General features: G+C 46.0%; 1 protein-coding gene across 2 annotated transcripts in view; it reads right to left on the bottom strand.

The window, feature by feature from the left end:
* CENPC (centromere protein C) overlaps positions 1–25939 on the bottom strand; it is a 526811-nt gene that overhangs the window by 411696 nt on the left and 89176 nt on the right. For both annotated transcript variants that reach the window (XM_029600814.1, XM_029600824.1), the window contains one exon: positions 1039–1336. In XM_029600814.1, coding sequence (XP_029456674.1) covers positions 1039–1336 — 298 coding nt within the window. The remainder of the gene's footprint in view (positions 1–1038; positions 1337–25939) is intronic.

Raw genomic sequence — 25939 nt, 5'->3', positions numbered from 1 at the left:
CATCTTCTACCACCCTCTAGTCTTTCAAAAAAGCTTATAGACAGACTCCTATAAGCTTATCAATACCTATAAACGACACTTGACCGACGTGCCGCAAATGCGCAGTAGAGACCAGCTCTACCGCGCATGTGCGGGCGAGCACGTCGGCCTCAGGCAGCGTCAGGGAAAACAATGGCGGCGTCGAGTGGCGGTTCGCGGCGGCGGTTCGCAGCGCCGGCGGGCGGCGGTTCGCAGCGGGCGGTGGCAGCAGCGAGGGAGGGAGGAGAGAGAGAGCGGGAGGGAGAGAGCGGGAGGGAGGGAGTGAGTTCAGGGAGGGAGAGGGGGGACTGAGTGAGAGGGAGTGAGTGGGACTGAGGGCAGAGGACAGAGGACAGAGGGAGTGGGAGAGAGTGAGAGGGAGGGACTGAGTGAGAGTGAGTGGGACTGAGGGGGAGAGGGAGGGAGTGGGACTGAGGGCAGAGGGAGTGGGACTGAGGGGGAGAGGGTGGGAGGGAGAGGGGGGGACTGAGTGAGAGGGAGGGAGAGGGGGACTGAGTGGGACTAGGGAGGGAGTGGGACTGAGGGCAGAGGACAGAGGGAGTGGGACTGAGTGGGAGGGAGGGAGAGAGTGGGAGGAAGGGGAGGGAGACTGAGTGGGAGGGAGGGACTGAGTGGGAGGAGTGGGTGGGGGAGGGGGGTGGTGAAGAGTGAGGGGAGAGAGAATGAGGGGGAGGTGAGAGACAGAGGGATGTAGCCCGTTTTAACGGGCTTAACGGCTTGTTTAGGATAAGCAAGGCTATCAGAAGATGAAACAATAGTCATGATTGCAGGATCCAAGGGCTGAAGAAAAAAATAGATAAACTAGCTAAAATATTTTTTCATTACTACCATGTGTGTTCTCAGCTGACCATTTACAATGATTTATCAATGTTCAGGAAGAACACATGTTTAAATTTCCCTTTGAATACAAAGTTTTAAAGTTTTAAAACCAGCCCTAATACAATTACTTTCATTCAAACAGTAGGTTGTGGAGGCAACAATAGATGTAATCAAATATACCTTTTCTTGACAAAAAGTTTAACTGTAGGAGTTGATTCCTCCATGACAGAATTCTCCATTGGATATTTTTTGCAAGATCTAGTAGATTTGTCTTCTGATGGTACTATAGGTCTCTCTTCTTCCACATTGAACAAAATAGGTGATCCAGAAACTGCTTCTTCATTTTCCTCATAGTCACAATCAGAAGGAATTTTACTGGGTCTTTTAGTATTTTGTTGTACCACTTTTTTCTTATTTGATTTATCAACAGATCCAAAGTCAAAAAGTGCTACCTGGTCCCAGGCAGCACCTAACTGTCCTAGAATTAAGAAAGAATTATAAAAACATTAATAGAATAAACACAAAACAAGAGAGCAAAGCACATGCTAAAAGCTTCAAAGAACTCTAATAAAATAACTGAAGAAATCTGAACAGAGAACCAGCAGAATGTTTGCATCAAGTGACAAATTATGAAAATAAAAACTGTGAACGACAGGTGTGACCCTACTTAAAGGCCTCTAGGTCAGCGATTCTCAACTGGTGTGTCAACACACCAGTGTGAAGTGAGCTCCCACTGGCTCGACTACTCTCCTCTCCCCCTCCTTTCACCCCAGAGAGAGAGAGGCAGGCATTCTTAGTGGTGTCGTTGCCACGCAGGCTGTCAACATGCTCCAGCCTAGACAGGAACAGTATTAGTGTGAGTGGGAGCTGGCAATTGCACTATGGCCTTTTTTTCTTCCCGCCCCCATGGCCTGAAAAAGCAAGTGATGGGTACTGAGACGCACGGGAAGAAAAGGACATGTTGCATTTAAAAGTAGCATCAGCCCAAGGAGCAGCGTGGGCCCGGAAAAAAAAACAGAAGAGTAGCTGATGATCCACAACAGGAGGCAGAAGCGTTAGAATCCTATCGGCTGCAGAGGCTATCTTGGGCCACAGGGGACTGGAGGCAGCAGCTGCTGCAGCTCCTATTTGTGCTCAGGGTGGCGAAAGAGCAAGTGAGATTGACAGCAAGCCACTACGTGCACGAACGCGAGATCAAGCGTGTGCGTGCAAATGAGAGATCATGTTGGTAAGCAAAATAAATCTTGTGAGAGCGAGCATGTGTGGAAGAGCATGTGCTCTTCCACACATGCGACTAGTGCGGACAGCGACTGATGTGGAAGACAGAGACTGATCTTGGTCCCTAAGGAAGAAGATAACAGAGCTGCAGCAGCCCCTGCTGCTGCTGGCGTGTGCTACTGGCCTGCAAGGGAAAGGAGTTCGAGAGTTGCTGAAGAGGGTAAGTTAAGGTGGCTTTTTAAGTTCATTTTTCTTGAATGCCATTTTAATTATTGGTTATTATGTGATGTGTGAGCTGTTTTGAAATAATTTATTAGTTTGGAAATTTTTAATAATTATGTCATTATTAAATATTCTATTCATCAGTTTTGAAACATTTATTCTCTACTAGTATAGCTGTACAATTTTATGTTTCCTGAACATGAATAAATAGAAATGTGCAAACTGAACTGGAAACAGCAAAAAGACAAACTGTATGCACTGTGAAAATGGAAAAACAAAATTAGCTTTATGGTCACTTTATTCTGTATTTGGCCAGGGTCGGTCTGTGTTCTGCATGTGTGATCCTGCAAGCTTGTTCCTGTGTAGGAATCCACAGCAGCTTGGCTTGTTCTGTTTTCCTAATAAGAGAAGCATTGGTGTTTAGGGCCTGGTGTAATATTTATATAGTGTTGCTTTTTCATAGGTTGGATTGTTACAGTTTGAGTGCATTCCATACTGCAGGTGTAACTTTGTGTGGATTAATTTGTGTGCATTATTGCAGATCCTGGGACTGTGTTAGGTGCTATATTTGTTTCCATTTCTCCAGGTTTGCATTGCTTGCAGAGTGGCTTTTTTGGGTTTCCATTCCAGTTTGTCTCCATATTTGTAATTTGTGATCTTTGTTTTGGTGAAGGTTGATTTTTGTATGTGTAACCGAGGGTATGGAGGCATTTGTATCAGTCTTATTTGTTGTGTTTTATGAATAGGACATGCATTGGTGGTGAACTGCTGTCTTTCCATAAATAGGACTATTGCACCTGGTGGTAGAGGGAGTTTGTGTAGCTGTTATATGATGAGTTGTACATGGAATATCCTAGTTCTGCTCTGCACCCACTGATGGGGATCAGGGGGGGTTCCTGTGGATGCAGTTTATGTTTACATTTAGCCCCACACATTCAGAGTGTCACGCATTTCAGAACCATCTGTCAGGTGTGTCCCAACAGAAAAAAATTGAAAACCACTATTCTAGGTCATATTTCCTCTTCAGTTTCTTCTCCAGGAAAACAAATCACAGCTTTCAGCCCACAGCCATAACTACAGCTCTCTGGTCATGAACCTGATTACAAATCACTGCTGTAGAAAACACCTCCAAGACCCCTGATATTATTAAAATGGCTCTACACACCAAAATCATTTTGCCACACTAATTATTCGCTTGATACATAGCTATAAACTGTATCTTACTCTTATCTTGACATGATTTACCTTTATCTTTTATGTTCTGACTTGGAATTTGCCTTTTACAATATTGTTGAAAAAGATAGACAAATGTAATAAATTTCTCCTTTATTGAGGCTACTGTCTTTATGTATTTTATGCATATATGTGCCTAAGTTGTAATTCTTTTTCCTTTATGTTGTTCAATGTACTAATGTGTGTTAACGTGAGACGTTACAACTGCTACAGAGCTTTGATAACACCAAGATGAGAACCATTTCTGTTTAAAGCTAGAAAGCCTTCTTTGTTGAGGGATTTCTGGCAGACAGAGCTGCTTACCTATAACAGATGTTCTGCAAGGACAGCAGGATGTCAGTCTTCACACATGGGTCAAAGTTTCTAGAACTTTCATTGCGCCTGAGCATGCATTATACCATGCAAAGTCCCCTCAGTCTTATAACACACAATTAAGAAAGAACCTACGAAGTAGCGACCCAAGTCCATGGGAAGGTGGGCAAGTCTTGTGAGGCCTGACATTCTGCTATCTTTGGAGGACACCTATTACATGTAAGCAATTCTGCTTTCTCTGAGGACAAGCAGGATGGCACTCCTCACACATGTTTGAATCCCTAGCTACAGACAGTTGCCCCAACAAAAAAAAAAGGGGACTAAGAAAAAAAAACCAGTTAACAGGCACATCCGCCACTATGTTTTCTTGGTAACAGGAGAGGGGGCAGTCTGAACAAAAACAATGGGCCCAAGGTGGGAACTAAACCTCAAACAAGTTCTGAAGGACAGATTGGCCAACCCGTCATCACGGTGGCAATCCCTGTCCAAACAGCAACGTGATGTGAATGAATGGATGGAACTCAACATCACAGTTCCGTAGATCTCCATGGGGACTTCTCACAAATGGGCCACCGATGCTGCCATGGCTTGGACAGAGTGAGCCTTGATATGAACAAGATGCAATTTGGCCTGGGCATAACAGAAGGGGATACAGTCTGCTAGCCAACTTGATAACGTCCATTTGGCAAAGGAAATTCCCAACCTCATTTCTCATTTAATAAAATTTATTAATCGCTTAACACAAAAGGCCTAAGCAATATACATAAATACATACATAAAATTAAATTAAATCAATACAATCACAAAGTTTCACAGAAACTAAATATCAAAAAACAAATAAAATAAACTTATTGATAACAAATTATATCAATAAAAATGAACATCTGGTCAAAAGAAACAAAAAGCTAGGTGGACTGTCTATGGGCTCCTCTCTGCTCCAGAAAGAAGGCCAAGGCTCTCTTTCAGTCTAATCTATGAAGGGTTTGAGCACCTTGGTGAGAATGAGTCCTGGGAAAGAATGTTGGCAGGACAATGGACTGATTAAAATGGAAGTCAGACACCACCTTAGGCAGAAACTTAGGAAGTGTGCGCAAGACCACACCTATAGTGAAAAACACTTGGTGTAAGGTGGATAAATCACTGAGATCTGGAGTTCACTGACCCTGCATGTTGAAGTAACTGCCATCAAAAATATAACCACCTTGGTCAAGTATTTCAGGTCACAAGAGCACAGTGGCTCAAAAAGAGCTTTCATCAGTTGAGCTAAAACCACGCTGAGGTCCCAGGACACAGCATAAGGCCTTAGGGAAAGTTTCAAGTGAAGCAGATCCTGCATGAAACAATTATAGGCTGAAGTTGGCATTACCCTCGACACCATAGTGATATGCGCCAATCATACTCAGATGGACCCTGAGTTGGTCTTGAGAACAGCTTCAGAGAGGTGTAGAAGGTACTCAAGCAATTTTTGTTTTGAACAGGGCCTTTTTCTCACACCACACAGAAAACCTTCTCCACTTCAGTCCATAGGACTTTGTGGCAGAAGGCTTTTCTGAAGCTACGAGAACATGAGACATCTTCTGAGAGACTGAGGATTACACGATCAACCTCTCCACATCCATGCTATGAGCAACAGGGCCTGGAAGTTAGGATGCTACAAACTGCCCTAATCCTGGGTGATGAGATCTGGGGAAGTCCCCAGACTAATCGGTTTACAGATGGACAAGCTAACCAAGTTGGTAGTGCAGTAATAATGGGAGATTTCAATTACATCAAAATTGACTGGGTAAGTGAAACATCAAGACATGCTACAAAGAGAAAGTTCCTGGATGGAATAAAAGACAGTTTTATGGAGCAATTGGTTCAGGAACAAATGAGAAAGGGAGAAATTTTAGATATAAATCTCAGTGGAGCGCAGGATTTGGTGAGGGGCAACAGTGGTGGAGCCGCTTGGCAATAGTGATATGATCAAATTTGAATTAATGATTGGCAGGGGGATAGTAAATAAATCCACAGCTGTAGCACTAAACTTTAAAAAGAGAAACTTTGATAAAATGAGAAAAGTAGTTTAAAAAATTTTGAAAGGTGCAGTTACAAAGATAAAAAGTGTGCAACAGGCGTGGACATCGTTATGTACCATCCTAGAAGCACAATCCATATGTATTCCTCACAATAAGAAAGGTGGAAAGGTCAAACAATTGCCAGCATAGCTAAGTGAGGTGAAAGAGGCTATTTTAGCCAGAAGATCTTCATTCAAAAACTGGAAGAAGGATCCATCCGAAGAAAATAGGATTAAGCATAATCATTGGCAAGTTAAATGTAAGACATTGATCAGACAGGCTAAGAGAATTTGAGAAGAAATTGGCCGTAGAGGCAAAAACTCACAATAAAAGCTTTTTTTTTTTTTTTTTTTAAATATATCCGAAACAGGAAGCCTGCGAGGTAGTCAGTTGGACCGTTAGATGATCGAGGTGTTAAAAGGGGCACTTAGAGAAGATAAGGCCATCGCGGAAAGATTAAATGATTTCTTTGCTTCGGTGTTTACTGAAAAGGATGTTGGGGAGATACCCATTCGAAACCGTTTAAGGGTGATGATTCAGATAAACTGAACCAAATCACAGTGAACCTGGAAGATGTAGTAGGCCAGAGTAACAAGCTGAAGGGTAGTAAGCCACCTGGACCGGATGTCATACACACCAGGGTTCTGACAGAACTAAAAAATGAAATTTCAGACCTATTTCAATTAATTTGAAACCTATCATTAAAATCATCCGTTATACCTCTAAGCAAGTTTAGGGTTGCAGGGATCTGTCTGCTACAGGACACTGCCAGCTGCCCTCAAAAAAAGGAGGCTGAAGCAACAAACCCCCTGGGGAGAGCGACACTGAAACCAAAAGGAGAAAAAGACAAGTGAAGGATTCCCTGAAAAAGGAAGGGAGAAAGTTAAAACCAGGGGAGAAAACTCAGAGAGAAAATCCTGAGCATCCCTGCAAGCGAAAGGCTGGTAAGAAGCAGACCACCGGGAGACGAGGTGCCTGCTCAGGTGCAGAGAGTAGGACAGAGTCAGATGGTGCGGGGCAAGAGCAAGCCCAGATAGCTGACAAGTACCAGAACCAAGTCTCCTCCGGGATCACCTGCCCGTTCTGCCAGTACCACGCCCAGGAAGCAAGCCTCTCCTCCAGCCCACATTCTCCAGCTCTACAGTCAGAGCCTGCTTCAGAGGAGAACAGAGATACCCTTTGTCTAGGCTTCAGGTGATTAGTAGATTAGCCATAAGCGTTAATATATTAAGCAGGCTAAAGATTATGGCATGTGTTACCACCCATGATACACAACTTTCTTTAGGGAAAATGGATGCTTAGTGACCAGGAGATTAGAGCTATGAATTATTTTCTAAGTATTATATCATAACAAATCTGATAAGTAAAAGTATATTTCTGAGGAGAATACACATCTTTCCTGACTTAGGATCGCAAGTAAGGTGAAAGGGCAGCTGGCAGAGTCCTGTTACAGAAAGATCCCTGCACCCCTCAACTTGCTTACATACCTGAAGACTGGAAGATGGCCAATGTAACCCCAATATTTAAAAAGGGCTCCAGGGGCGATCTGGGAAACTATAGAACAGTAAACCTAATTTCAGTGCTAGGTAAAGTCATGGAAACTGTTATAAAGAATAAAATCAAAAAACATTTAGATAGCATGGTTTAATGGGACAACCAGCATGAATTTACCCAAGGGAAGTCTTGCCTCAAAAAAATCGTACTTTTTTTTTTTTTTTTTTTAAGGTGTGAATAAACATGTGGGACAAAGGAGAAACAGTAGATGTAGTGTATTTGCATTTTTAGAAGGCATTTGACAAAGTCCCGCATGAGAATCTTCTAAGAAAACTAAAAAGTCATGGGATAGGAGGCGATGTCCTTTTGTGGACAGCTGGTTAAAAGACAGGAAACAGAGAAGGATTAAATGGTCAGTTTTCACAGTGGAAAAAGGAAAACAGTGGAGTGCCTCATGGATCCATACTTAGATCTGGAAAGGGGTACGACGAGCAAGGTGATCAAATTTGTGGATGACAAAATTATGCAGAGTAGTTCAATCTCAAGCAGATTGCAATAAATTGCAGGAGGACCTTGCAAGATTGGGTTTCCAATCTGTCTACTATCCCATTTTCCAGACTGGCCAGATAGGTGGCCCTGAGCACCGTACTGTGGGAGAGGGCTCACTCCCATATCAGAACTATCTCTTGACACAGGAAATACAAGCCCATACCTCCTTGCTTGATGTACTACATCGCCACCAGGTTGTCTGTCTGGAGCAACACTCCAATCATGAGCCAATCTTTTAAAGCCCACAATTCCAAGAAGTTGATTTGACAGAGATGCTCCTGAGCAGACCTCAGACCCTGGGTGCTGAACCCATCTACATGAGCACCCCAGCCTAGGGTGGACACAACCGTTGTCAAGACAATTTGAACCTGAGGAATTTATGACACCCCTTGTTCTAAACTGGAAATTTCTCATCGCCAGGTTAAAGGAGTCCTAGAGAGACAATGACTTGGATGCAGTCCCACATATCCTGAGTGATCTGAAGTCACTGGGACCTTAGGGACTATTGGGCTCTTCACATATACACACATACCAAGGGAACAACATGTATGTTTGCAGCCAGGTAGCTCAACAATCTCAACAAGTGCCATGTTATTACCAGCTGGCTCCTTTGAATCTCTGCTGCGACAGCCATCAAAGTGCTAGCCTGTTGCTTCAACAGGAAGGCCGTGGCCTGAACAGTGTCTAGCAGGGCTGTGATGAACTCCAATTGAGGTGATGAGCTGAGATGAAACTTGGGGTAGTTGATAACAAACACTAGTGACTCCAGTACCCAGATCGAGCACATGAACTCCTCAGCTCCTGCCCAAAGTGCTCTTGACAAGCCAATCGTCCAGATAGGGGAAAACATACTCCAGTCTGTGAAGGTGCACTATGACCACAGCCAAGTATTTATTCATAAAGACTTGAAGGGCAGACGCTAGCCCAAACAGCAGAATGTGGTTCTAGAAGTGCTATTTCTCCACCACAAATCGGAGATAATTCTGGTGGCTATGGAAGATCTTGAACCGAGTATGTATCTTTTAGATCGAGAGAGCATAGCCAATCTTATTTTTGTAGAAAAGAGACAGAGGCGCTCAGGGAAACCATCTTGAATTTTTCTCTTTTTAGAAATTTGATCAAGGTCCTTAGGTCTAGAATGGAACAGTCCCCCATTTCCTTTGGAATCAGGAAGTACCAGAAGTAGATTTAACGCCCTCTGTGCTCTGATGGAATGCACTCAACCACTCTGGTAATTAAGAGGAAGGACAGTGCCAATAGAAATACCTCCAGATAAGTTACCAGTTCCCAAAATGGCCTCAGAGGATGATCTGGTGGGACACGATAGGCTTAATTTATACCCTCTGTGAATGATACCGAGGACCCACTGTTCTGAGGTTATACTGGGCCCACAGCCTGCCCCCTGACCAGACAGTTCTTAGTCACAGGTACCAGGTTCTTGGCTACACACTCTCCAATCCAGTCAAAACCCCTTCCTAGAAACTGATTGAGGTGCCGACTGAGGTTAGGGGCCCTCTGTTACCTGGGGCAGCTGGAACAGACAGGAGGATAGTGCTATTTCAGGCAAAAGAAAGACTTCCTTGGGTCTGTTTTTGATGATCACCTAGATGAAGAGGCTGAATCTTGAGTGCTTGCAAAGAGCTGCTGGAGTGTTGTGCTGTAATTCTGGATCTGCACTATTGTATCCTTCACTCTATATGCAAAGATTATTTTCCATGCACAGCATGTTGGCAATCCTTTACTGCACCCGGAGATCAGAGACTCGCAGCTAGGCGAGTCTGTGGGCACCAATCACTGCAGCAGACACTCTAGACACCATCTTGAAAACACTGTAGATCACGCGGACCTCGTGTTTTCTACACTCCAAACACTTACTTACCAATGACTGGAGGGTGTCTTGCTGCTGCTGACAAAGCTGCTCAGCCACCTGTTGCACCTACTTCAGGATGTCCCACATGTATTGGCTATGTAGCCAATGAGCATAGCTCCCTGAAACACCTTCTTGCCAAGAGAGCATCCATGGCCCTCTGATCCTTCCCTAGGAGTCGAGAGGAGTGGGTCAGAGTACACTTGGTCTTCTTGCAGCAGATTCAACCTCAAATTGGTGAGGCAGCTGACCCTTATTGAATCCAGGAGCCTTCTGGATGAGATAGACCACATTTGCTTTCTTGTTAACAGAAGCCACAGAGAGGGGGTTTTCCCACATCAGAAATTCCATAAGGATCTCATGCACTAGGACTGGTATGGTCTTAGGAATCTCCATCATCCTGTGCCAGGTATCCTCCTTCAATTGTAGAGTTCATGGAATGGCCTCCACCATCAGCAGGACAAGACCTGTGGAGAGGTCTTTTGGAGAATTCCTTTCTGCCAGTGGGACGAGAGGGGTCAGGGGGAGGCCATCCAATGGATCTTCAGAAGCTTCTGAGGAGCCTCTACCCCAATGATCAAGAGGGTCCTTTCTCATTGTCATAAAGGGGACAGACCCCATGGCACTCTGTCCTCTTCCAACGGCATGGGAACCATAGTGATTTGCCAGGTGGTCCAGGATCCCAAGGCCAACCCATCTTTAGGGGAGCTTCCTCCAAGGAACCATGGACCGGTAGGCGGCGGCTCCAATGTTCCAATGGCACCAACACTGGTGACTGTTTCGGTAGGGCGCCAATAAATGCTGGAAGGGAGCCAAGTAGCAGCTTGAGGAGCAATGGTGCCAGTCCTGGTGCTCCAGAGGCCCTGCAGCGCATTCTCGACAGCTTGCTGCATGCACTTCTCTAGCTCCTTCTTCAAGATCAATGATGCCAAAACAAATTGGGAGCCAGGAAGCATGACCAGATCCTCTTCAGAATTGAGAGGAGAATCATGGCGGATATCTGGACCATGGAGGCCATGGCGAACCTCTGGGAATCATAAAGGACTGGTACTCCTCACCATAGGGTCGCTTCAGGGGCATCTCAACCAAATCTGGAGCATCCCCATGCCCGGACTGATCCCTTGCTTCTTCGGCTTTCCACAGTCCTTTCCCGGTGCCAAGGTCAAAGACCATGAGCCCAATGGCTTCGGCATGGAAAAGCTAGGCAATGGCCCATCTCCAGAGTCCCTAACAGTCAACAACGCAAATAGGACCAGAGAGCAGAGGGACCCCACTTTGACTCATGCAATCCCAATGGAAACTTTGGAAAAAAAAGTCACTAGAAAATCCCTAAAAGCTTGAAAACAGTGAGACTCACATCAAAGAAAAAGAGTCTGAGGGACCCATATGGACGCGTAGTATAATGCATGCTCGAGAATGCTCAAAGAGGCTCAGTCAAAGTTCTAGAAACTTTGACATGTTTTCCATGTCAGTCTACATCAGATGATCTCACCCATTTGTAAAGATTACTATCCTGCTTGTCCTCAGAAAATCCTGTATGTCTTCAATTTCCTTTGGTAAGGGAAGTGATGCAATCAATGAGCTCTTAACATCCAGGATGTCAGACTGAGAGCAAGGTTCAGATGATATAGATAACCCTCTTACTAAGTCAATAAAACCAGATTGGCCTCTACAGGATCAGGCGGTTGATGGACAGTTGTACTAGGTATGAAAACCATACTTGTCCATACCATGATGGTGCAATAAATAACAGGCGGGCCCAGTCTTTGAGCACTTGTTGCACCTTCTTGACTATCAGTGGAATCGGTGGAAATGCATATATGAGATTTGCATTCCAGATGAGTAGAAACTGCTGAGCGGATCGGCATTTGGTTGGAAGAATGGAACAAAATCTTTCCACTTGTCTATTTTCCTCTGATGTGAGTGATTGAGGGATGTCGCCAAAGGTCAAACAGCTGGTTTGCTATTGACTAATGCAGGGACCTTTTATAAAAGAGCAACACACCTTCCTCAGGCGATCTAATGTGTCATGATCCCCGGAAGATAAATAGCTTGCAGAACAGCTTGATGGTTGAAAGCACAGTTGCTTACCTGTAACAGGTGTTCTCCTAGGACAGCAGGATGTTAGTTCCCACGTGGGTGACATCATCCAATGGAACCCAGCACGAAAAACTGATTGGCAGAATGAGCATGCCCAGCCTGCTGCTATCCGCACATCCACGCGAGCTCCCCCTTCAGTCTCGTAATATAGCAAAAAAACATAAGAAAAATAAACCAAAGGTGAACCCAACATCATGGGGAGGCAAGCGGGATTCCTGAGGACTAACATCCTGCTGTCCTAGAAGAACACCCGTTACAGGTAAGTAACTGAGCTTTCTCCTAGGACAATTAGGATGGTAGTCCTCACATGTGAGTGATTTCAGAGCTCCAGACTGTCCCATTTCACAAGAGACACCCACAGTAGCCGAACAAGGTGCCAACAGGCACAACACAACTGTGGCGCTGTGGGGAAAACAGAGGATGGTCTGGTCCCACAGAGAGCATGATGAAAGAGTTGGGTTCAGGCCTGGAATAAATTGTGCAGGTCAGACTGGCCAAAAGCGCTGTCCTGGCGACTATCCCAGTCTAGGCAGTAGTGAGCAGCGAACGTGTGGAGAGAACTCCAGGTCGCGGCTCTAAAAATTTCAGCAACAAGGACTTCACGCAGATGGGCCACTGACGCCGCCATAGCCCGCACAGAGTGAGCTTTCACCCTGCCAGCCAGCTGAAGGCCTGCCTGCTCATAGCAGAAGGCAATGCAATCCGCTAGCCAGTTGGACAAGGTTTGCTTCCCCACCGCTGGTCCCAGTCTATTGGGGTCAAATGACACAAAGAGCTGGGAGGACCGCCTATGCATTGCTGTACGATCCAAACAGAATGCAAGTGCCCGCTTGCAGTCAAGGGTGTGGAGAACACATTGCCCTGGGTGGGAATGAGGCTCTGGAAAGAAGATGGGAAGGATGATGGACTGGTTAATGTGGAAAGCAGTCACCACTTTAGGTAGAAATTTGAGATGCATGCGCAGCACCACACGATCATGGAAGAACTTCGTGTAGAGCGCGTACATAACCAGGGCCTGGATCTCACTGACCCTGCAAGCGGAAGCGATCGCCACCAGGAATATGACTTTCCAGGTGAGGAACTTCAGAGGCTAAAACAGATGCTGCCTTAGCCTTGCAGGGCAACGTTGAGATCCCACGGGGTAGCCAGAGGCCTAAGCAGGGTCTTTAACTGAACGAGGCCAAGGTTAAAGCATTAGACAAGAAGCTGGACTGAAATAGGCGCACCAGCAACACCCTAGTGAAAGGCGATGAGTGCTCTGAGGTGCACGCGGACCGAGCTGGTTTGGAGGCCAGAGTCGGACAGATGCCAGAGGTAATCCAGCAAGCGAGGGAGCGGACAGCCAAAAGGGTCCAGTCCATGACTTGGATGTAACATTAAATAATGTAGAATCATATTGAGATCAGTGGATTTTCGAAAAATAGAAAAACTAAATGCACCCTGACTTAATTTTATTTGAATGTCCAGGAACGAAACTTGTTCCATACTATATTGACAGGTATTGCGAATCCTTCCTCAACACTCTCCTCTGCATGGGATTTAATCAACTTATTCAAGAATCTACTCATAAAGCAGGACATACTCTCGATCTTATTTTCATCAACCAAGGCCTAACTCAATCCTCGCCCATTGTCTGCCAGCCAATCCCTTGGTCTGACCACAAGCTAATTTCCACTACACTACTATACCAACGCCCAAACCACACACCAACACAGAAAACCACGGTCCAATTCAGAAAACTCTGCAACCAGGAAACGCTCACTTCCCAACTCCCTCCAGAATTAAACCAACTTGACCTAACCGACGCCAACACGGCCCTAGCGTCTTGGATCAAAATTTCAAACAAAGTGGCAGACAAAACTTGCCCGCTTATATCCAAAGTTATTCTATCCAACAAAGTTAATAAAAAACTTTGGTTCACCCCAGAATTAAAAACCAAGAAGCACGATCTTAGAAAAATGGAATAGAAATGGCGCAAGAATCCTACACCTTCAAACCTCATGGTCTATAAATCTCTCATGCACCAATACAGAATTGTCATCCTGCAAGCAAAAAGAGACTTCTATTCTCAGAAAATACACCATTTCATCTTTGACCCTAAAGCCCTTTTCTCCCTGGTATCTTCGCTGACCAAACCACCTACACCAGAAATTCCAGATGACAAAGCATCCAACAAAGCCACTGAATCTTAGCGATGATTTGCAATAGGGCGAAAATTTGCTGGGTTATCTGTGGAGAGGTTGGGTTTTTTTTAGAAGCGGTTTCAAGATAGCGGGTTTGAGAGGGTCAGGGACGAGACCTTGGGACAGGGAGGCGTTGATGATCTGAGCGAAGGGCTTGGCGAAATTTTTGGCAGAGGCTATCAGTAGGTTGGCAGGAATTGGGTCATGTGGGTGGGAGGATGGTTTTAGTTTCCTTAAACTGGTTCAAATCCTTCCTCCAAAACAGGTACTACAGAGTTAAGATCAACAGTAAAGAATCTTCTCCTTTCAGTTCCACCCTCGGAGTCCCTCAAGACTCTTCGTTATCACCTACATTATTTAACATCTATCTACTCCTACTTTGTAAACTCCTCTGACCTTAAGTTAACACACTACGTATATGCAGACGACGTCCAAATCCTCATACCGGTAAACAACTCCCTGGACAACATTATACGCCATTGGAATATCTGCCTACGCTCCATCAATAACCTCCTTTCAAATCTCAACCTGATACTCAACACAGACAAGACAGAATTCCTACTAATCACTCAAGATGGGAATTTCCCTCTAAGCAGCTCGCCCCTTACAGTGCTCCCAACCATCTCTCCTAAAGTCAGAAACCTCGGTGTAGTCATGGACAATCAACTGAACTACTCAGGTTTCATCAATAACACAGTGAAGGAGTGCTACTTCAAACTTCAAGTTTTAAAAAGATTAAGACCCCTCCTTCATTTCCAGGACTTCAGGTCAGTCTTGCAAGCAATTAACTTTTCAAAAATCGATTATTGCAATGCTCTTCTTCACGGCCTGCCAGACAACTCCATTAAGCCTCTCCAGCTGCTTCAAAATGCAACTGCAAGGATTCTCACTAAGACAAACAAAAGGGACCATATAACACCAATCCTTAAGAAGCTCCATTGGCTCCCAATCAAACACAGAATCCTGTACAAGCTTTTATCGATCACTCACAAAGCTATTCTTAACATCTCACCGCTAGACCTCTCTACCCCCCTGCAACTTCATACCTCAGCCCGCCCTATTAGATTAGCACAGAGAGGCACTCTTCAAGTACCTGCAATCAAAACCTCCCTAAGTAAAAGAGCGATCTCCTCCGCAGGTCCCAAACAGTGGAATTTGCTCCCTCCTGACCTCAGGCTGGAACAATGCCCACTCATTTTCAAGAAGAGACTTAAGACTCTACTGTTCAGACAAGCTTTCCCATAACATCTCGCTGTTCACCACTTTCCCATGGAACCTATCATCCCAAGCTTAGGTTCCTAAATTCACCTTCCTCATCGCCCTAGCTTGCTATTTTTTCCTCCTGATCCCCTTTAAAATTGTAATAACCCTTTTCCCTTCCACACCCCCCTCTTTCAGGCCATTCCTCCCTCTCCCTGATTTACCAATTTGTTTAAGTTGCTCCCAAGTTATCTCCTCCCTTGTTCTATGTAAGACAACTTTTGTTACTGTCAATTTTTTGGTTGCAATATAAACCGGATTGATAATTAACTCTGTTAATTGAACTTCGGTATAAAAAGTTATATATAAATAAATAAATAAATAAATTGGAGATGAGGATTGCATATGTTTAACCACTCTATGAACTGCTTCAATCTCTCTTCAGTGCCATGCCAAATCTTAAAGATGTCATCCATAAAGTGTTTCCATATGAAAATGTGTGACGTAAAAGGATTATTCTCTATCCAACTTTTTCAAAAGCTGCTACATACAAATTAGCCAGATCGGGAGCCACTGTGGCTCCCATTGCTGCGCCCTTTATTTGCTGATAATGTTGTCCCTGAAATATGAAATAATTTTGTTGCAGGGCTATGGTTGCTAACTCAATGATGAACACAGTTGGGTGTTCTATTGCCCGTCTGTACGCTTGAAAGCATCTCCGTGATGACTGTCAAAACTTCATGTTGAGGGATGCTTGTGTAGACACAGTCAAGGCTGTGGAGAGCACATTGCCCTGGGTGGGAATGTAGACACAAGCATCCCTCAACATGAAGTTTTGGCAGTCATCAAGGAGGTGCTTTCAAGCATACAGACGGGCAATAGAACACCCAACTGCTTTCATCATTGAGTTAGAAACCATAGCCCTGCAACAAAATTATTTCATATTTCAGAGACAACATTATCAGCAAATAAAGGGCACAGCAATGGGAGCCACAATGGCTCCCGATTTGGCTAATTTATATGTAGCAGCTTTTGAAAAACATTGGATAGAGAATAATTCTTTTACATCACACACATTTTCATATGGAAACGCTTTATTGATGACATCTTTAAGATTTGGCATGGCACTGAAGAGAAATTGAAGCAGTTCATAGAGTGGCTAAACACATACAATCCTCATCTCTAATTTACCTGTCAATATAGTATGGAACAAGTTTCGTTCCTGGACATTCTAATACATTTAAGTCAGGGTGCATTTAGTTTTTCTATTTTTCAAAAATCCACTGATCGCAATATGATTCTACATTATTCAACGTTACATCCAAGTCATTTAAGGAATAACCTTCCAGTGGGACAATTCCTATGACTCAGGAGGTTGTGTTCAACAGTAGAAGAGTTTCAAATTCAAGCTGAGGATATGAAGAACAGATTTCTTCAGCGAGGATACCCTATCTCAGTCATAAAAAAGGCTTACAAAAGAGCCAGATGGGCTAATAGGGATTTACTTTTACAACTGAAGATAAATCAATCAAATTGTAAGTGTGTTACCATTCACTCCACATACACACCATCTTAAGTCAAGTATTTTGAAGTATTGGTCTCTTTTACAGATTCATCCTATTTTTCAGGACAAACTGATATTTGCTTTTAGAAGAGCTAGAAACTTGCGAGACCTTGTGGTCCATTCCAATTTAACAGCATCAGCAGAGCAGGAGAATCAACCCATAGCAGGATATTTTAGCTGTGGTAAGTGTAATATATGTTCACATATATTATTCATTATATTATTATATTACTCATCTGATTCCTGGACAGCATGGATACCAACTCTAACATGTGGACTAATTCTATTCTGAACTATCTCTAGTCCGGAATTTGTTATTTCTCTTTTCTTTACTTAACTTTATCTCTTTTCTTCCAATACCTAAGCTTCCAAGTTCACGGTCCTCGTTTAATGTAACTTTGTCTCTTCCTTTACCTAATTATTTTTATCCCTGTTCGATGTAAACCGTCCTGATATGGTATTTAACCATGAAGGTCGGTATAGAAAATGTTAAATAAATAAATAAATAAATATATACACCAGTACATATTTAGAGATCCCAGGACCCGACGATTCTATTTCCAACACCATTTTTCATGTGAGTCCACTTGTGTAGTGTATGCACTTTGGTGCCCCTGTGGAAAAATATATATAGATAAGACCACTCGAAAACTAAAAGTATGTATACAAGAACATCTCAGTCAAATAAGAAATCAGACAGAAGGGGCCCCACTTGTGGAACATTGGCGGGGGGGGGGGGCAGGGCATCAAACCCAGGAATTCACTGTAGCAGCTCTTTTTCATTCAGCCACGAGGTGGGGACCTTAATCTACGATTGACATAAATGGAACAACGGTTCATATATACATGGAATACGGTATCCCCCCATGGATTGAACCGAGAGCTTGACTGGTCAGTATTTTAATAGCAGTTGAATACTGTGGATGCTAGGAGAAATGGCGATACGATACGTTGGATCAGTACATGCAAAAAGACCAGATAGAGGTCAAAGAAGATGAAGTAAAAAACAGTCCTCTCCGAAGCAGTTGGCAGAAATCACATATCCTGAGATCTTAGTCTGCAGGTCCACTCATCAAGCCGGGCAAACCAATGTTAATCCAGTAAAGCAAAAGATCGGGAGGAACCATCGATGTCTTGAGAATTCCATAAAGCACAAACAGATTTATTGAGGTAAACAATATCACTGTGAATACGGATTGGAGGGTCAATAAAGATATCTGGTGCAATGGACCTAAATAGGGAACTGATTTAGGTCGGGAAATGGTAGACAAAGACGGGAACGGCATATGGAGGTCACAGTCTGGTCCACCTGATATATTTAGAATAGCATATACAACAAGGGGAGCAAGGTTTACAGTTCTCAATCAGGTCCGGATTTCGAGCGCAAAGAAAAAACGTGATTTATGGATAATGGAAGGGAATGAGGCAGTGAAACATACAAAATTAGATAGGCTTTTTGCAGCAGGAATATAATGGGACCTGGGATCCCGGATGGGAACAGGTAATAGAGCTTTAGTTCAAATTGGATGAGTGTAGCCTCGCTCTGAATTAGATCTTGGTGATTGGTCCAGGAAAATTTGAAAGCAGGGAGGACAGAACAGGATGCCAAATGACACAGTAAAGGCATCACATGCAAGAATTATTCTGAAAGAAACTATGTAAGTAAAAAAGAATTTTGTGTGTGGTATAAAATTGTTTTTAGCTGAAGGTAATATTAAAACATAACAGATTAAGTGATATTTGTTATATTTTTAAGAAGTGTGTTCCAGAGCCCTTGAAACTATGAGGTGGCTAAAGTAAAAACTCTCCAAGGTCCCTGAAGCAGACAAGCATTGTCGAAACACAGCCAATGTCGGGCAGGAGGCTTCAACTCACGTGAAAGATAACAGTTGGGTAGATTTTGACCCACATCACAGAGATAGATAATGGAGAAATTACTTACCTGATAATTTCGTTTTCCTTAGTGTAGACAGATGGACTCAGGACCAATGGGTATAGTGTACTCCTGTTAGCAGTTGGAGTCGGATCAGATTTCAATCTGACGTCAGCCCCTAGTACATATACCCCTGCAGGAAGTGCAGCTCCTCAGTATTCTTCCTTGCAAAGCATTGTGGATATATGTGTGACTGACTGACTGATTAACTTAATATGATTAACTTAGGTAACTTTGTTAGAACGTTAAAACTTGATTAACTTGATTAACTTGAACTGGTTGGTTGACTATAGCTGGAGACCGCCAGTGTGCCCAACCGGAAAGAGTCGACAGCCGGCAGGGTGGATGCCCTAGTTAAATGAAAGCATGGCTTACCCTTGAATCGTTGAAGGATCATGTATGGTGGCAGCCAAGGGTGGGCTGCTGAGTCCATCTGTCCACACTAAGGAAAACGAAATTATCAGGTAAGTAATTTCTCCATTTCCTAGCGTGTAGCAGATGGACTCAGGACCAATGGAATGTATAAAAGCTACTCCCGAACTGGGTGGGAGGCTGCCCGTGGTCCTTTAAGGATTGCTCTTGCAAATGCTGTGTCCTCCCGAGCCTGCACATCCAGACGGTAGAATCTGGAGAAGGTATGGATGGAGGACCACATTGCCGCCCTGCAGATCTCGGCAGGTGACAGCATTGTAGTTTCTGCCCAGGAAACCGCCTGGGCTCTGGTGGAATGGGCCTTGACCTGTAGAGGTGGTGGTTTTCCCGCTTCTATGTAGGCCGCCTTGATGACTTCCTTGATCCAGCGGGCGATGGTTGCCCGTGAGGCCGCTTCCCCTTGTCTCTTTCCGCTGTGAAGGACGAAAAGGTGGTCCGTCTTTCGTACTGGTTCCGACATTTCCAGATATCTGGATAGGAGTCTGCCGATGTCGAGATGGCGCAGACTACGGGCTTCTTCCGACCTCTTCAAGCTGTCCATCGCAGGTAGTGAGATGGTTTGGTTAAGGTGGAAGTGTGAGACCACTTTGGGAAGCAAGGAGGGAACCGTGCGTAGCTGAATGGTCCCCGGGGTGTGTCTGAGGAATGGCTCACGGCAGGACAGGACCTGTAGCTCTGAGATGCGGCGGGCCGAGCACACGGCCAGCAAGAACACCGTCTTCAAGGTTAACAGACGGAGGGTCAGGCCTCGGAGGAGTCTGAAGGCGGATCCCGCTAGGAATTCCAAGACGAGGTTGAGGTTCCACAGGGGCACTGGCCACTTTAGTGGTGGGCGAATGTGTTTTGACTCCTTTCAGGAAGCGTGATACATCTGGGTGAGAGGCTATGCTGTCGCCCTCGCTCCTGGAGCCGTAGCATGACAATGCGGCCACCTGTACCTTGATGGAGTTGAGGGACAGATCCTTCTGTAGTCCATTCTGTAAGAATTCCAGGATCACCGGAACTTTAGAGGAACGTGATTTGACATTGTGGTATTCGCACCAGGCCTCAAAGACTCTCCAGATCCTTATGTATGTTAGAGATGTGGAGAAATTGCGTGCTCAGAGGAGAGTATCTATTACTGCCCCCGAGTATCCCCTCTTTCTCAGGCAGGCCCTCTCAATGGCCAGACCGTAAGAGAGAATTGAGCTGGGTCCTCATGGAGGATGGGACCTTGTTGTAGCGGGTCTCTGTGTGGAGGTAGGGTTAGTGGATTCCCTGCCAGTAGTCTTCTCATGTCTGCGTACCTTCTTGGCCAGTCCGGGGCCACCAGGAGAACTAGTCCCCTGTGCCGCTGAATCTTGTGAATGATTGCGCCCAGCAAGGGCCACGGCGGAAAGGCGTATAGCAGGGTCCCCGGTGGCCAGGCCTGTACCAGGACGTCGATCCCCTGGGACTGCGGATCCCGCCTGCGGCTGAAGTATCTGGGTACTTGAGCGTTGGATCTGTTTGCTAGAAGATCCATGTCTGGAGTCCCCCACCGATTCACTATCATCTTGAAGGCTGTGGGTGACAGCTTCCATTCTCCTGGGTTTAGGCTTCCCTGATGAGGAAGTCTGCCGTGGTGTTGTCCTTCCCGGCGATGTGGACGGCAGAGATGTCCTGGAGATTTGCTTCCGCCCAAGCCATCAGAGGGTCTATTTCTAAGGACACTTGTTGGCTTCTGGTTCCGCCCTGCCGGTTGATGTAGGCCACCGTCGTGGTGTTGTCCGACATCACTCTGACCGCTTTGTCTCGAAGTCTGTGGGCGAACCGCAGGCAGGCTAATCTGACCGCCCATGCTTCTAGGCGGTTGATGTTCCACCCCGCCTCTTCTTCGTTCCACCGCCCTTGGGCGGTTAACTCTTCGCAGTGTGCTGCCCACCCGTGGAGGCTGGCATCTGTGGTGAGCAGGGTCCAGGTTGGGAAGGATAGTCTTGATCCCCGGCTCATGTGGCTGGTCTGTAGCCACCACCTTAGCTGGGTCCGGACTCTGCCTGGTAGTGGTAGACATACGAAGTAGTTTTGGGATCGTGGGCTCCACCGTGATAGGAGTGAGCGTTGCAGGGGCCTCATGTGGGCCCGCGCCTATGGCACCACTTCCAGTGTGGATGCCATTAGTCCGAGGACTTGTAGGTAATCCCATGCTGTGGGACGAGGGGCGCTCAGTAAGGTCTGGAGTCGGTCCCACAGCTCTGACCTCCTCTTGGGGGTCAAGCTGACCTTGTCTTCCTTGGTGTCGAATCGGAGTCCTAGGTATTCCAGCGACTGTGAGGGCTGTAGGGAGCTCTTGTTTGTGTTGACTACCCATCCCAGGCTTTCCAGTAGGGCAATGACTCTGCTGGTTGCTTGGTGGCTTTCCTCTGGCGATTTTGCTCTGATCAGCCAATCGTCCAGGTAAGGATGAACGAGGATTCCTTTCTTCCTGAGTGTTGCCACCGCCACTACTATTACCTTGGTGAACATCCGGGGTGCAGTGGCTAACCCGAAGGGTAGTGCCCGGAACTGGTAGTGACGATTCAGGACCTTGAAGCGTAGGTAGCGCTGGTGTTCCTAATGAATTGGGATGTGTAAGTAGGCCTCAGACAGGTCCAGGGATGTGAGGAACTCTCCTGGCTGTATTGCATGTATGACCGATCGTAGGGTTTCCATGCGGAAGCGTGGGATCCTTAGGTGTCGGTTGACAGACTTGAGGTCCAGGATGGGCCTGAATATACCCTCTTTCTTGGGTACGATGAAGTAAATGGAGTAATGTCCAGTATTTGTTTCCCGAGTAGGTACCGGGGTTATGGCCTCGAGGTCCAGAAGTCTGGTTAGTGTAGCTTCCACTGCCGCCCTCTTGCTGGGGTCATGGCAGGGAGATTCCACGAACTTGTCCGGAGGGGTTCGAAGGAAGTCCAGGTAGTACCATTCTCGGATGATGGCTAGGACCCACTTGTCCGAAGTTATCTCGACCCATCTGCAGTAGAATAGGGTTAGCCTGCCCCTATGACTTCTTCCCTTGGATAGGTCGGCTGAATCTCATTGTGGTGTGCGGCTGGGGCCTGGACCCGAGCTGGTTCCCCTCTTGTTGTGTTTGTTCCGAAAGGACTGGTTCCTGCCCGTAGGGCGGGGCGCTTGATAGTTGTTCTTGTAAGGGTTGAAGCGCTGTGAGCTTCTGCCTCTGGTGGACCTGGGAAAGGGGCGCTGGATTCTCTTCGCCTTGTCTTCCGGCAGACGAGGTAATAGGGAGTCGCCCCATTTGTTAGCCAGTTTCTCTAGTTCGCTGCCGAACAGGAGGGATCCTTTGAAGGGCATATTCTCGTGAGGCGTGTCTTGGAGGAGGCGTCAGCCGACCAATTTCGAAGCCAGAGTTGTCTCCTGGCTGCATCTGTGGATGACACTCCTCTGGCTGCTGTGCGCACTAGATCGGAAGCCGCATCAGTGAGGAATGATAGTGCTGATTCCATGTCTTCTCCCGAGGTGTTGTTCCTGGCTTGGGATAAACAAGAACGTGTCACCACGGTACAGCAGGACGCAATTTGCAGGGACATGGCTGCCACCTCAAATGCTTGTTTTAGTATGGCTTCCAGGCGCCGGTCGTGTGCATCCTTGAGCGCCGCTCCTCCCTCCACTGGGATGGTAGTGCACTTAGCGACCGCGCAAACTATGGCGTCCACTCTAGGACACGCCAGAAACTCCTTGGTTGCTGGGTCCAGGGGGTACATGGCGGATAAGGCTCGACCCCCTTTGAATGAGGACTCCGGCGCATTCCACTCCAGATCAATTAGCTGTTGTGCTGCCTGTAGAAGAGGAAAATGGCGAGATGTCTGTCGAAGGCCCTCCAGCAGGGGGTTCATTCTAGGTTCCCCCGGGGTGCCTTGACCCGGGATAGCAAGTTCCGATTGGCATTGGGATACAAGGTCCGGAAGTTCATCCTTTGAGAAGAAGCGTCTCATGGTTCGGTGTGGCTCTGTCCCCGAGGGAAGTTCTCCCTCCTCAAGGGGTTCGACTTCTTCCTCCGAGAAATCCATGTCCCCGTAGGCGGGGCTTCTGGGTGGTGGGAGCCTGTGCCTAGACCTCGAGGGTCCTGGGGCATGAGGGTCTTCCGATGTCGCATATGGCTGGTCCGTCCGGGGTTCAGTCTGCATCTTGACAAAAGCGTGAATCCCCTTGAATAACTCTACCCAGGAGATCGATGCTGGGTCTAGGTTGAGGGGCGCCGGTTCCCTGGGGTTCCCCGTCTGTGGGATGAACTCACTGGGGCCTGCTAGGTCCGGGGTGCCCCCTGAGGAGCTAGCACTAAGCCCTGGATGGGACTGGCCCTGACCAGGATCTCCCAGGGCCTCCTCACAGTGTGCACATAGGGCGTCTGCTTCCTCGCTCTGTGCGGCTCTGATGTGGCATGCTGGGCAGAGGCCTTGAGCTTTTATTCTTATTTCTGGAGATGCCATTTCTGTGGACGCGTAAGCTCTTATGCGCTCCATTGCGTCTGATATGTGCGCGCACGTGTGCATCTAGCAGTATATGTGCGCCTTGTACTGTGCGCGTAAGTTATGCGCGCAAGGTTTTATGTGTGCCTAAGAATATGCGCACAAATAATTTTGTGCGCTTAGCCTAATTTGTGCGCTCGGATCGGGCGGCGGGTGGCGCAGCGAACAAGGCTAAGATGGCGACGGCGAGCGTGCGGGCAATATGGCAACTTCCTTGGAGGGTCTCCACATGGGCAGACCCTGGAACAGCCGGGGCCTGGCCCTGCTAGGGCTGATCAACCCGGTGGCACAGATTCCGAACGCCGATCTGTGCTCCTCCTCGATCTTCGGAGACCGGATTAAGTAGAAGATTTACACCTTACCTTGTCTTCGGCGCTTCCCGGTTTTGCTCCGGGCGGTCTCAGGCTGCGGGGGGAGAGGGCAATTACCTTCACCGCCGAGCTCGAGGGGGTGCACCCGCTGCCTCTCAGCCGCGCCCGAGATCGGGGGCTAAGTCCTCGCCGCGATTCGGCCGACGGACCGAGGCTGCCTCTACACCTCGCCCGAGGATTCGGGGGCAAAGTCCCTGCCACGAATCGGCCACCAGACCGAGGCTCACCTCCGAGGGACCACGGAAATCACCTCGGGAATCTCAACTGGGGGAGGGACCCGAGGGTATCACCGCAGGAATGCGGGGCTCGTCTTCAGGTAGGTTTCTTCTTTAAATTTCGGTTTGTTCTTTATATTTTGGTCTAACGCTCTGAGAGCGTGCAGATAGTCCCTAACTGCTATGGAGATGGAAAATACTGAGGAGCTGCACTTCCTGCAGGGGTATACGTACTAGGGGCTGACGTCAGATTGAAATCTGATCCGTCTCCAACTGCTAACAGGAGTACACTATACCCATTGGTCCTGAGTCCATCTGCTACACGCTAGGAAAATATTGATTAAAAGAAGCGCGTGCGTTCTATGGGAATCGGGCTGACCACCAGGGAGAATGACAATCAAGGACCAGATATGAAATAAATGAAATATTTGAAAAAAGAAAAAACACAGAAGAATCATTTTGAGAATAAAGATGGTGGCCATAAAAAGGTATAATCTCAGAGGGGTTATTTCATATATATATGGTTATCGCACATAACCAAACATTAGGGCATTCCCTATATATGGTTAGTAGTTAAAAAATGTATAGATTGCCTAGTCAAGGTTCAACTAAGTGAATAAGAGATCGCAGAAAGAGGAAGACATGCAACAATATTCGAAAAAGCTAACATGAGAAAGTCAGAAGTGGAGATACAAACCAGAAAAAAGCAAATACTGTAAAAATGGGGAACAAGACTTTGAATTTGTTAGTAATAGGAGAAATTACAAAAATGGCACTATGAGACTCACAGGTAAAAAGGAAGGAATATGTATAAGGGGGCAAGAAAAAAATGTCCTTGGTGTTCACTGAAGGGGCGCTAGGTGTAGGACCACAGAAACTGGACACAAATAGAATTGGAAAATTTGAAAAACATTTGTTTTATCTGAGAGTGATCATAAGGAGCATGAAAAGTAGATAAAGTGATGGGGCAAGACAAGATACAGAGTATTTAAGGAACTGAAGTTCTAGCAGCTCTGCTGGCTATTTGAATGCTTCTTTAGAATAGGGAGTAGTTCCAGAGGACTAGAGTCAGGCTTCTTTAGGTTCCTCTACACAAAAGTGGAAATAAGGAGGCAACTGATTACTTTGAGCTAGTCTGACCTTTGTGGTGAGCAAATTGCTGCTAGAAAAAAAAAAAAAAAAAAGGAAGGTGCAGTTTCTGGAATCCAATTGGTTACAAGACAGATAACATTGTTTTATCAGGACATATGTCTCATCAAAAAACTTTGATGAATTATTTTTTTGACTGGGTGACCAGCAGCTGGATAACGAGAGGACTTGATGTAGTATAGTTGGATTTCAGTAAAGCCTTTTGACACAGTTCCACAGAAGCAACTTATATACTGAGCACCCTTGGTATGTACTTTAAACTGACTGAATGGGTTAAAAACTGAATGGGAGGCAAGAAAAGATAAAGGTAGAGTTCGTGCCAAAGAACATACTAGTGATGCGCCACAGAGACTGGTCCTTGAACTGGATCTTTTTAACAGTTTTGTAAGCGACACTACAGAAAAATTAATCAGAAAATATTTGTCTTTTTGCAGATAATATCAAAAACTGCAACAGGGTAATCACAAGGAGGGATCTAACAAAGCTAATGGA

Source organism: Rhinatrema bivittatum, chromosome 1, assembly GCF_901001135.1.
Source record: "Rhinatrema bivittatum chromosome 1, aRhiBiv1.1, whole genome shotgun sequence".
NCBI classification, from domain to species: domain Eukaryota; kingdom Metazoa; phylum Chordata; class Amphibia; order Gymnophiona; family Rhinatrematidae; genus Rhinatrema; species Rhinatrema bivittatum.
This window is presented reverse-complemented; position numbering and strand designations above follow the sequence as displayed.